This window comes from Scatophagus argus, chromosome 16, assembly GCF_020382885.2.
Source record: "Scatophagus argus isolate fScaArg1 chromosome 16, fScaArg1.pri, whole genome shotgun sequence".
Taxonomy (NCBI): Eukaryota; Metazoa; Chordata; class Actinopteri; family Scatophagidae; genus Scatophagus; species Scatophagus argus.
Window position 1 is genome coordinate 12,265,182 of NC_058508.1, and position 12,937 is coordinate 12,278,118.

Sequence of the window (12,937 nt, forward strand, 5' to 3'; positions counted from 1 at the left end):
CATCCCTTTATCTCAAGCCAGAGCCAAGAATTTGGGGGAGGACAATGGAAATTGAAACCAAGAGGGAAGCTTATGGCAATTATCAACCAGCGCCATGAGGAGGAAGTCAGCTCGCACAGACACACACACACACACACACACAGAGAGAGAGAGAGAGAGATAAAGAAAGCAGGAGACAGCCAATGTAGGACAGGGGGTTACTGTTTCAAGTTTGTTTGGTGTGTACACACCCTGGGCAACAACCGACTGCCGAGAGAGGAAATGGAGGCTACCTCTTCAAAGTAGGTGACAACAGCGGGACAATGGCCTGTGAAGGGAGCAAGGGGCTGATGAGAGGAGTTGAGGAGGTGGTGGGGGTGCGGGAGGGTCAAAACACAACATGAGCGGGCACCAAAGAGTGGCAGAAGAGGACAGGAGGAGAAGGGTAGAGGAGAACGGAGGGAGAAGTGCTGTTGTCAGCAGAATCAAACGGCACGCAGAGAGCTGGGGAAGATACAATTAAAGTGTGGAGTTAAGACAGGCTTTGAAGTTGGACATGGTGCATAATACCCTTAAAAGTTAAGGAAGGGCAACAATTCGCCAGTTTGTTATGGGGCTGTTTTGAAAGAGGAAGAGGAGGGGGGAAAAAGAGTGCGAGTGGTGGGAGGGTTTGTTTTTGAAAGGGTTCAGTTTGAGGGGAATGAAGTTGCATTTCAAGCGCCAATTGGCCCCAGAAGGATGACCCCCCCCCCCCCCCCCCCCCGCCGCAAAACAGAGAATGTAAAGTGCGAGTGGGAGTCGGCGCCTACCTGTGCATTTTGATGATGAGGATGAGTGTGTGAAAGATGGAAGAAGGGAAAGACAGATATGTCAGAGAAGAAAGTGGAATAGGGAGCGAGACAGGTGAAAGAGAAAAAGACTATGAGGAAAAGAATGAGACTTGAAATAGGTAGGGAATTGGTGGAGAAAAAAGGCAGTGAGGAAATAAAAGAGTCAGAAAAAAAAGGGGGGGGGGGGGGGTTGTTGAAGGTTATTTATTGGTTTTTTCCCTCATTTTAATCCCATTTTGCGCTTGACTTTTAAGTCTACCAATGTATAGAAACAATGTCGGATGCACTGCCTAATCCCGTTTAGGCCATGAAGCTCACTCCTCACTGACAGTAATGACTTTCATTTCCTCTGCTGCTCGCACTGAAGCACCATGCAGACACTTCACAGGCCGGACGCCACTGTTCTGCCATGCTTGACAGGACAGCGATCCGTCTCCAAATCAGTCTTAGCCTGAACTCTGGGCTCCCTCACTCATCCTTAATCCATCACTTTAACCCCGTCTTCCTCTTTCCTGACTCGGGACTCGCGCAGGGTTCCCAGACTGGTGAGGTGATTAACTTGCTCGTCCATTCAACAGATGCCAGATTTTTATCTCTTTCCCCATGTCCTGTTCCTCAATTAGAGGGGTGTGACGCTTTAACAGCGTGAGCACCATGGCAACAGATATGTATCTGATGGCTGCACAAATGCAGATAAATATGAAAATGACAGTCAGATGTTTGGTATTTAATACTGAATAACCAAATCAAGACAAAAAATATGAATCTCTCGTTTGTACAAGTGCAGGAAATTTGAGCCAGTAAGCCTTGCAGCACACAAACTGTTGTTTGTTTATGCCAGCAGGTAAGATTCTCCACAATAGATCATATGACAATCAGGTTTGTGTAATTATGTGAGAGTCATACAGTATCACCATTTATACCACACTTTTCAGGGCATTAGCTACCACTGAGCACACAGAGGTCATGCCCTCAATAATACTTCAGGGCATTCTGGGAGGTTTAATGACCTGAAGAGGAATCTCAATTCTGTGATCAAACAGAATCCTTCAGATGTTTTCTGGAGTGAAGATCTTAAGATCTGACTGAGGAAAAAAATGGATTAAACAAAGGGAATTTAGTATTTGCATAGGTGTCAATATGGAGGTTTTCAAACAAGCGTTGGGACCACAATGCCATAATTCATTGGTACCATGATAATAAAAATGTAAAGAATCACATCTGAAAAATTGTAAGAGTGAATGTGCTTTCGGTGCATTTAGACTGAATGCAAAGTGAATTACAGTGCTTGTGTGTCAGCCAGTTGAAGATTTGGCTGAAAAAAATGCATGTCTGCCCCTAAATCAAGACCAGGAAGGAAAATGAGAAAGACTTTGAAGAATATTTTTTTCAAAGTTCATGATTGAAAGATGGAAAAGGGAGAAATCATGTCAACTTCAGCTGCATTGGTGTGGATGTGGCCATCGTCTACAAACCCATTACCACTTCTCTGCTCAGCCCACACTATCAGCCCAGACAGCAAATTCATGCCACAATCACACAAACAGAACCCGCTGTGCCTTCTTCACTGAGGCTGTACGGCTTCTAACCCGCTTGTCCTCAAGTCGCGCAGCTGCATATCCTTTTCATAGCTCTTGTTGCATTTGAGTGACAGGGCCAGGGAAAAAAGGAAAGGAAAAAAAAAAATCACTGCCATAAATACGGTATCAACAAAGAGAAGTATGATACAAGCTAGGAAGAGAGACAAAGGCAGAAAACATGATGCTAGACATCAGTGTGTGTGTGTGAGGAGTGTTGGCGATAAACAGGTTTATTTATGCAAGCAGCGTACAGCAGCCAAACGCAGGCCTCCTCGGGTCTGACTCAGAATACAGAGCTATAAAAAGCTCCAGTGGCACACGGCAAACGCACACTTACAATGACTTTGTCAATCACACGCTGATGTACAGTCAGTCCCAGGGGCCTGTCACAAGCACATGTGTGAGCCTAGTAAGAGGCAGAGGACAGAAAGCTCTGACTGACCTCGAATCACCCCTTTTCTACAGCTGGTTAGAAATTACTGCTCGTCCCCGAACAACCTCTCTGATATCCTGCAGGAAAAAAAATAACACTTCAAAATCTGGTTTTAAGTTCCTCCATGCAGAGACTTTCAGAGAATTTGCAGTTGCTCTACATTTCTGACTCACTCACGAGGCAGGTTTTTTTTTTTTTTTTTTTAAATCTTTCGTGCATTTTGAGAGTGAGCAAATGATTTTTCTTTTGTGCGCTCACGTCATGGAAACCGAATCCCACCTTCACAAGCATCATACAGTACAGCAGCTGTGAGCTCTAGCATGAAGCGAGAACATGGAGGATGAGTGGAAGCTTTGGAAGCTGCCCTTTACTGCTGTCACTGTCTGATGTGGAGATAACTGAGAGGAAGAGAGGGCTTTGATCCTTAATGGGGCCATGTCGGCTGTGTGGAAATGACATTCTTGGTCTTTATTTACACAAGGACAATTATGGAGGTTTATTTTGGTGGTAGACAATCAATTAGAGTGTAACTCTGAGAAATAACACAGATTAAAGAAGAGGTTATAGCTGGAACCGGTTTGGGAATGAGTGAGCAAAATACCGGACAGCTAAACCGCACTGATTACACATTAACCCTCAGATCTACAGTTATATATGAGCTGTTTGTCATATCACCCTCTACAAGCCAATTTTCTTTTAAAGATGAAACAAACTTGCTCATACCTGTCGCCTGACCCCGTCTGAGGGCATTCATAGCAGCCAAACTTGAAGGTGGGCCAAAAGGCCTACATCATAGATGGGGGTAAGACACGAAGAATCATACAAAGTGCACGTCAAGCGACCTCTGAGGTGTTCATGTTCTTGTACTCGTTTGCACATATGACCTTTGACAGTTGGGTCGTGTATTTTGGACAGTTAGAAAGCTGTCAGAACAGTGTGATGGGATCTCAGAATGCTTTAAACCAACTACTTTCCAAGGGCAGAATCAGGTGAGATGTGCCTGACGAGTTTTCAGAATCAGACAATATGCCAGCCATGTCAGCCATTACCTGACCCTGGTATGGTATGGTGTGTGTGTGTGTGTGGAGGTGCGAAAGGAGGAAGGGTTTAAACTACTTCCTTAAGCTTTGCTGGTTCATTTTTCATTTTGCACACAACTACATCCATCACGTCTATCGTCATGCAACACCACAAATGCCTTTGAAGGGATGACTGTTTACGAGTTTCCACCTTTTAGCCCACAGATATGGACACTCTTATTTGCCGGCTGCTTCGTTCCTGACACAACATGAACAACATGAACTCTGCGGACTCCTGAGACCAATCATAAAAAGAAAAGATGCAACACTGGTTTTTATCAGCTGTGGTCTCCTGACACCTCTACATGGTGCTAATGATCTTTAAGCAAAACCGAACCCTTGAAGCGGCAAAACTTGGAGTAACACTACCCTTATGCCGCTTTGCTTGATTAATGGGGTCAAGACTAAGACATGCAAAAGACACTGACAATTTTTGTCCTACCTTGGAGTGTTTAGAACAGGTTTAAACCCTTTTGTCTTGAGACACAGTTGAGACATGAATGTAATCAGGTATGAAGTACATGCAAAACGTATCACATGTACTTCCTTAAATGTACACAAGTGCACATGTGCAAGTGATGCTATGCTGCAATACTTCTGAATCCTCTGCACACTTCTTCCAGAAACAACAGACTCTACAAAGACTTCGTGCTGAAAGACTAAATTCCTGTTTCTCAGATGTCAGCCTGTCAGTCCTCTCTCCTTTCGTCTCTTTTTTTGTTTGTTCTTTCTCTGTCTCTCCGCCTGGGCAGTAGAATCAGCACATCAAATAAACAGGGAGAGGAGTATAGTGTTTCTTATGGAGACAGCAGAACAGGTCACGGACAATGAGAACACATGGAAATGGGTGAACTGTGGGTGTAAAAAAGAAAGCAATTCCAATGCAAATAAGTGTGGGGTCCTCTTTGAAATCAAATCTGATTTTGGAATTTAATAATTCCTCCAAACTATTTTCTAGGAACAAGAACTGGATTCTTTTGAAATGATCAGTATTCAAGCCCATGCATTCTTCACCTACCAGAGACACAATATACCAAATGGATGGGGGCTCATTATGAAGCCCATCCATTGGTCCACCAAATGTTATTCTCATCATAAAACCTCTGGAGATACTGGAGGAGACTTGGAGACATGGTGGTGATTTCACGGACTCCCGAGTCTGAATCATTCAGCTTAGGTTTGAGTGGAGCCGTCAGTGAAACACAAAGTGGTGGTGGAAGCAGAAACAGTGAATCCAAGGACTGTAGTGTTTGGCTTGAGGTTCAAACAATCAACTTGCAACGCTTTATCTGAACCAACCACAAACCGCCAAGTGCTCTTTACAGTTCACATGGGGGCTTGAGCAGAAAGGCGATGCTTAATAGTGATGGGAATTCAAGGTCTTTGACTATAGTGTAAAGTTACAGAGCTAATCTTGGTTAACATGCATGTTGTGGTCAAAAAAAAAACAAGGGCAACAGCATGACTTCCCCTAATTGAGGGATTAATTACAAGGTATCTGAAGAAGATGAAAATCATGCTCAGAAAGAAAAACAAAAAAGAATGACAACAGAAAATGATGAAAATCCTTTAATCAAAAATGATGGGTTTTGGTAAGAATATGACATTTGCTTAATATCATGTATCAGTAACGTTAATGATATTAAAAAATAAAAAAAACTGAACAACATAACCTTTTGTGAATTTAACAATATATATATTTTTCTAACCAGACAGAGCAAAACTAAAATCTGACAGTGAATAAATAGTTCATGTTATAACCATGGGCGACAACTGCACATAAAACTAAGAGATGGATGCTCCAATTGGCATGACAGGTGTGTAAAATAACAGTCAATAATGCTCACATCTGATTGGATGTGCTATCCTTCATATCCAGGCAGAGGTTCAGGCTGCGATGCTCCCGTGGTTACCTGTACAAGAAATTTGGGTTGATCCACCGTTACGCAATTAAACCAACTCTATAATCCACATGCGCTGATGTTGAAGCATGCCGTCGTGGAAACAAATTTACACTAACTCTCTGATTGACTCTTCCTTTGAGGCTCTCATCGTCTGTGTCACTTTAAGTTGCGAGGTAGAGTACAGTGAAATAACTAGTTATTTTCTGTGATGTGCGTGACTGACAGACCTGAGAGATGTTCGCAGAGATGTTAGCGGCAGCGCCGCTTGACGAGATCTCTTATCACTGCGTATGTATGGATGCTTTTCATAAAGACATAAATGGCTCTTACAGTATGATGGATGGGAGGCAAATCAAAGCCCTCAGGTCTGGAAGCTGTCATAGTCACCAGCAAGACCTGCACCATTAATAGTGCACTACAGACTATACCACAGAGTCATTATGAATGTTTATGCTTTACTATAGAACCTTAAGTACACTAGTGTAAAAACTGAAGCTCGGGTATATATACATTATACCATTTAGAGGTACAAACTTCCATATGCTATACTACGCACAGGTACATATGCACACATTTCTATTCAAGCTAAACAATCATGCTAACCTCCTGCTGCGACAGGCATCCAGGTCTTCCTGTAGCAAAGAGGCTCTCTTCTGAAGGAAGTTAACCTGCACAATGTACAGACAATGCAACATTTGGCACAGAGTAACATTCAAAAATTCACTTGGATTGGTTGTGGAGTGAGAAACGTAAAGTGGAGAAGGTATGATGGCTTTGGGTCAATTGTGCATTTACGTGCAGGGGGTTAGCTAAGTGGAAGAAAGGCTTAGTTGTTGAGTCCAGAGGTCAGGACAGCAGGGGCTGGGGGTCAGGAGATTAGGGCAGTGGGGTTAAGGCGCATAGGGACAGAGGGAAGATTATGAGCCAGGTTAGTTGAGGTTAGGGCGCTGCGAGAGGAGTCAGCGCCAGTCTTTTGTTTGGCTACAAAGTGTGAGTTTATTTATGAAGTGTCTTTGGCTGAAGTGAAAATAAACCCCATCTACATTTACACGGCATCTAGAGCCTGGCAGAATAATAACGGCTCGAAAAGAATCTGTATTGTTCTGGGACTACCGTACTGGAGCCGAGGTTACATTCCTTTCTGTGGGGGAGACCTCAGCAAAGTTCTAGCATTTCATTTGGCACTTCGCAGTGGTGAAGTATATGCAAAATCCCACTGAAATGTGGTTGGATACCTCCAGAGACAAAAAAAAAACTCTCCCCACCTTTTTTTTTCACTATGTAAAAATAATGCACTTTAATGTGCAAAACCCAAGACGTCGTCAATGAGAGGAGAGACCGTTCTGGTCACGAATTACATCTTATAAACATATCCGATCACAGAGCTGTGGTCTGCGCACTGAAATGGAATCTTGGTAGACCTATTTGAACAAGGCAGGGGTTTGTGATGAGCTCTTTTAACAAAAGCTTCTTTTACAAAAACCATCATTAGAGAAAAGCCTATTTTACTTACAGTGTTAAGACTAAGAAAATGAAATAAGTGAATGTCAATTATATGACTAAGAGACACAGCTCAGAAGAACAACACGGCCACATAAATGTGGTTATAAAAGAGGTGATCCTGTGATCTGATGGAGAGACAAGGAGACATTAGGGCTTCTAAAGAGGACTGGCAGGGTCCAAAGTGTTAGCAGTGTCTATGATTCAGTGCTATGCTATGCTATGCTATGCCACTAAACCTAATGAATAACTCCTACAGACCTGGGCACAAAGGGCCGGTGTGGCTGCGGGTTTTTGCTCCAACCAACCAAGAGCACACAGTTTGACCAATCAACTGTCTGAAGACTGAGATCAGTTGATTAAATGAGTCAAGTCTGGTGTGCTGCTGCTTGGTTGGAAAGAAAACCTGCAGCCACACCGGCCCTTTGTGGAACAGTTTGCCCAGGTATGTCTACATGCATGTTCATCAGGGTCATGCTTCTGATAGTTTTGACTGATTATTAGCAATGGAAAGTCAAAGACAAAAGTGAATCATATCAAATCAAAAAATGGACAGAAAACAAGGCTAGAGAATAATATACATTATGTCCAATATACGGTATACTGTCCAGGCCTCATGTCTTCACCTTACTACCCATTAATTCATAGCCTAATTTACAAGTTGGAGCAAGTTGGTTTTTAATCAAAATTCTTTTTATGAAAGCAGAACTTCACTGGCTGAGCACTCGGGCTGTGTTTGATACGGGAATGTTGTTTTAGGTACCAGTGAGACAATGACAATATATTCCAGGAAGTCAAGTTTGTGTAACGGATAAATGCTTTTAAAGGCTGATCAGACACCAAATCCCCGCAAAGCAGTTTATGATCCTGACAGACATGATTTTACAGCTCTGGAATGTTATCACAGCGGCAACTATTTAATCTTTTGTCACAAACATTGTGAGTGGAAATAGGCTGTTACAAAGTGATCCAACAGTCGTGTGCACTGGCATGCATTTAACTGGACAACACAGATCCTAGCTGGATGACATAACGTTGTGTTGCGATAATGGTTGACCCTGTGTTGTTTTGCTGGAGACCCCTGCCTTGATGGACTAGCTCCATTTTCCAGTTACTTCAGTACAGGCACTGATTTATGCTCATGTCATTATCTACCTGCTGACCATTTGCACTGTTTACCTCACCTACTTGCACTACACTCCCACCCTGCACTACCTCACCTTTGGACTACCTCCAGAACCATATTTATTTTATTTTACTTATCTTATTTTATTTTGTTTTACCTTATTCTACTATTATATGTTACTCTGTCTTAAGTTCTATGTTTGCACCAATCACCAAGACAAATTCCTAGTAATGTGAAACCTCTTAATTTACAATGGCAATAAAGACGATTCTGATTCTGATTCTGATTGAGAGGATTCAGTTTTTTTCACAAAGTGCTACTGTGGCCCTATACATGCTGAATTAAGGCTTACAAGGCTGCTTTGGAAATATATGTATGTGGTATGTTCAGTAAATGGGGAGTGTTTTAGTAAAACAAGGACATGTTGAATGGTGGAAATGTGGAAATATATTGCAATATATGTTTTGTAGGTTGCAAATGACATTTTTCAACATTCTTGAAAACAAAGTCACCAGATTGAATATGGTAGCATGCTTGTTCTGGTCCTGTACCTGACCTGTTTCTGGCAAACAGTCACTTCTCACCTGAGCTTTCAAAGAAGCGATGGTGTCCTCCAGTTCCTGTCTGAGCTCCACTGGCATCAAACCTTTGATCCTCTCCTCGTACTCCTTACGCACCACAGTTACCTGAAAAGACATTGGCAGGACAATCAAACAGTGTCAGTAAACTTAGAAGCAACACATCAGTTTAGTTTTAGTTACTCAACCAACAAATAAATACATATGTATTATCCATGCACACACAAAACACAGTAAACCTCAAAATGTATGATCTTCATCTAGATTTATATGATTTTGTTGGATCATTTGAATTATTTTTCTTGACCGAAATAATTTAAGATTGTTCAACAATGAGAAAAATCAAACAAATTAATAGCAACTATTGCTGAGTAAGTGCTTCCACCACCCACTCGCATATATGCACTTCCAGACACAGCGCCCAAGTGCACAGTTCCTTTGGAGGAGACACACACACACACACACACACTGACACACTGACAGTGGGTATCCCCTCTTTATTCATGGCTCAGAGTATTCCCTCGCTCTTCACAGCTCCTTCACATCTCCACAGGGGGTTCGCAGGCTGCCATGGCTTGCTCTGTACAACACCCCCTACTGGATGCTGATGACTACAGCCAGATCTAACACAATTCATTTATGGGCCTGTTACACAGCTGGGTTTGGAAGAGGACAGGGCCACGGTGGAGGGCAGAACACATCAAACGCAGCTCAATAGCTTGCTAGCTAGCTAGCTCCACTGGGGAGGACCGGAGGAAGTCTGTCTGGGGCTAAATTACACTCCACTAAACCAGAGGCTGATTATAGAAGTTGAAAAGGGTTTGGTTAGCACAACCCCCCTCTTTTTTTTTAACCCACAAACACACATGAATGGACGCATGCACACACACACACACACACACATGCACGCACACACGCATGCATGCACAAACACAGAACTTTTACAGTACTGTAAAAGCATTTACAGCACTTTGAAAAGAGTTGCTGAATCAATTAATCTGGAGCTTGATGAATAGTTTAACAGAGCTTGAGGAACCAACGGGGGCTGTGAAAAGCAACAGTTTTTTCATCCACATATTTCAAGGTGTAACCAGGGGAGAGTCTGAGCATTTCAACCGACCATAATGTCTTTGACAGAGCCAAAGTTCAGCTAGCATTAAGAATATCCCCATGGCCACCCCCACCGTTCCTCTCATCAGTCTGGTCTTTCAAGTGAACGGAGCGTGAATGAGGTGAGAGAGAGGGAAAAAGATTGGTTTTCCTAAAATAATTTTCCTGTTGTGGATTTAACTGATTGTTCTGGCTTTGGCTAATTAATCTTCCTGGGCACAATGAAAGGGATTGGGAAGCACTTCAAAGCAACCTCCAGTATAAATGATCCCAACATGAAGCAGCTCACTTTGTCTCGGCACAGTGTGCAGTAGATTAGTCTAACACAACTTTGCCAAATTTTTGCAGGCTCCTTCGGCCCTATTCATTTTAAAGTGCTGGGACAATAATATTGGGTAGCAAGTCCATCAGTTTACAGAAACATGCCCTTTTCTCTGTGAGTGAGAATGAAGGATAATTTGAGAGTGACGGGTTTCAGAAGCTTTAATTTGAATGTCTATGAGTTAAAAAATCAGATGAACCTATGGCAGTGCAGATTTTCAAAAAAGTATCTATCTATAGCAGCTTCTGTAGTCATAACAAAATGGCAAGCCAAGACAAAACACACTCCACTACCTCAGACCGAAGCAATAAACAATGGTTGAATAAACACATCCCTTACCAACCACTCTGAATATAAGTCTAGATTCTTCAAAAGCCACGCTCCTTAGTTTTGCATTCTTGGTTCATGTATGGTGCAGTCACCACAGCAATGAGAGATCCGCTCGGCCTAAATTACAAGCTCCTTTGTGGCAATGCTGTCTCCATTTTCCTTCCCATACATTAGAACGGGCACAACAGTGTATTCAATGGGACTCACAGAGAGCAACGGGGACGACTGGATACTGTACATACAGTCATACGGCTGATCGAACTAGACAAGCCATGAATGTTTATTTTAGTAACGACGACAGAGGGAAGCCCGAACTACAACTAATGTATTATGTGATACAGTAAGGTTGTGTATCTGGCATCCGTTCATGGTCAACTGTACTGAATGGCTGCTGTGGCTGAGACAGAAAAGCACAATAAAATATCATTTCTTTTTCAGCATTTCTTTTCCATTATTGAATCATAGATGCATAATGCATGTATATGTGCATTAATATATGCTGTATATCTTTGCTAACCTATATGCATGTGATGAAGATTTGTGCTGTTGTTGCAGCAGACCAAAGCATTTGCAATCCCATCTTTCCACAGCATATCTAACTAAAGCTTAGCCATAGTGCAGTGTGTGGGTGGAAACAGCAGCCTTTTTCTTTATAACATCTCTGTTGTGAAAACAGATGCTAGGCTAACAGATACAGAAAAAAGTACCAAAATATCTGACTTCACTACTGTGTGTCTCAATGGCGTTAAAATTCAAAACGAGAGCATCTCTCAAACTCCCCAAAGATGTCTGACTGAGAGACATTGTTCCCTCAGCCTTTCGTTCTCTCGTCTCTTCCAAGGGCTCTCCTCTCACATCTCTGTTTTTCTTCACGCAAACATTTTTCTCCTCTTTCAACATCTTTTTACAGCAAAGGCATGTTTGTTTTTCTGACAGGTGGCAGGAGGCATGCGACGGCATCTTAAAAAAAAAAAAAAAGAAAAAGAAGAAAAAAAAGCCTCCTCACCATTAGGACAGATGTCAGTGTCTTTGAACAAAACTGTTGATCAAACCTTCCATGAGGTTTTGGTCATTGACGGATTACAGATGAGAAAGAAAAGGAAGGGAGGGAAACACGGGGGGAAAAAAGTGTGCCACTATTTCCCAAAGCAATGAAAGGGGACTTTGACTTTGTGGAGAAAAATCAGGTTTCATCTCCACAACTCTTTTTAAAAAGAGACTTTGTTTGTTCATGATGAAGCGTGATTCTCTAGTTTTGAAGGCTGCGAGGAGCGGCAGTCGTTTTCCCCTCCCAGTCATCTTAAAATGACAACATTTCATCTATATATAGTCTTTAGATTGTGGTTCTGACTTTTGCTTGCGTTTGGTACTGTCACATGGCGTGGTTTCTGACAGCTGCCAGCAGAAAGGAACAAGCCCTCAACACTTTCAACATTCAAATGAAGTTTGTCACATCCTTGGGAAGCTTGATGTATGCTAATGAAGTTGGGGCGTGTGTGTGTGTGTGTATAGGCTTGCGTGGGACAGGTTGGGGGGATGAGTAGCTGCTGGAAAGACATTTTTGATAAACCCCCTTGTTCCAAAGTGACAAAAACCTTGTCAGGTACAAGGGGGTACATCAAAAATGACGCCACTCACAAAGTTTGCACCTCCACATCCAGAGTTGCCAGAGAGAGTTCACCAAGGAGCGATTTGAATTCAAAAACGCTTTGCTGCGAGAGGGGAAAAAGGAAACCACTTCAGAAAAGTGGGAAAAAAAAGAGGAAAAAGGCAGGAGGAGATTAGAAGTAGCTACAGATCTTAGTGAAGTTGTCAGAACTTATGGGAGGGATTGGTAGCTGCTGATGTAATCTGCCTCAACAAAAACAGCACACAGGAAAATGACTGAGCCCACAGAACTCAAGTTCAACTCATCTGCATTTTCATGTCTGCATCAATACTGAAAACAACTACAGAAATGGTTTATTTTTTCATTTTATCAAGCTCCCATGATGCAGAGAGAGAATACATCTCCGAAACGTGTACAGTTCATCGTGCCCACTGTATCATTATGTATTTATACAAAGAGCTGTACTCCTCAACATTCTGCTGCTCTCTTCAAGGAGAATTGAACCACACAGTGAGCTGCTGATCCGCCATTTTAGAGTGGGGGAGCCTGCGAGGGCC

At 42.5% G+C, this 12,937-nt stretch overlaps 1 protein-coding gene across 7 annotated transcripts in view; it reads right to left on the reverse strand.

Annotated features, from left to right (window-relative positions):
* Positions 1 to 5,456: 5,456 nt before the first annotated feature.
* Positions 5,457 to 12,937, reverse strand: part of cep112 (centrosomal protein 112) — a 94,445-nt gene continuing 86,964 nt past the window's right edge. For all 7 annotated transcript variants that reach the window (XM_046414560.1, XM_046414559.1, XM_046414561.1 and 4 more), the window contains exons 25-27: positions 9,016 to 9,117; positions 6,409 to 6,473; positions 5,457 to 5,814 (exon numbers count right to left, since the gene is read on the reverse strand). In XM_046414560.1, coding sequence (XP_046270516.1) covers positions 5,811 to 5,814; positions 6,409 to 6,473; positions 9,016 to 9,117 — 171 coding nt within the window. In that variant the 3' untranslated portion in view covers positions 5,457 to 5,810. The remainder of the gene's footprint in view (positions 5,815 to 6,408; positions 6,474 to 9,015; positions 9,118 to 12,937) is intronic.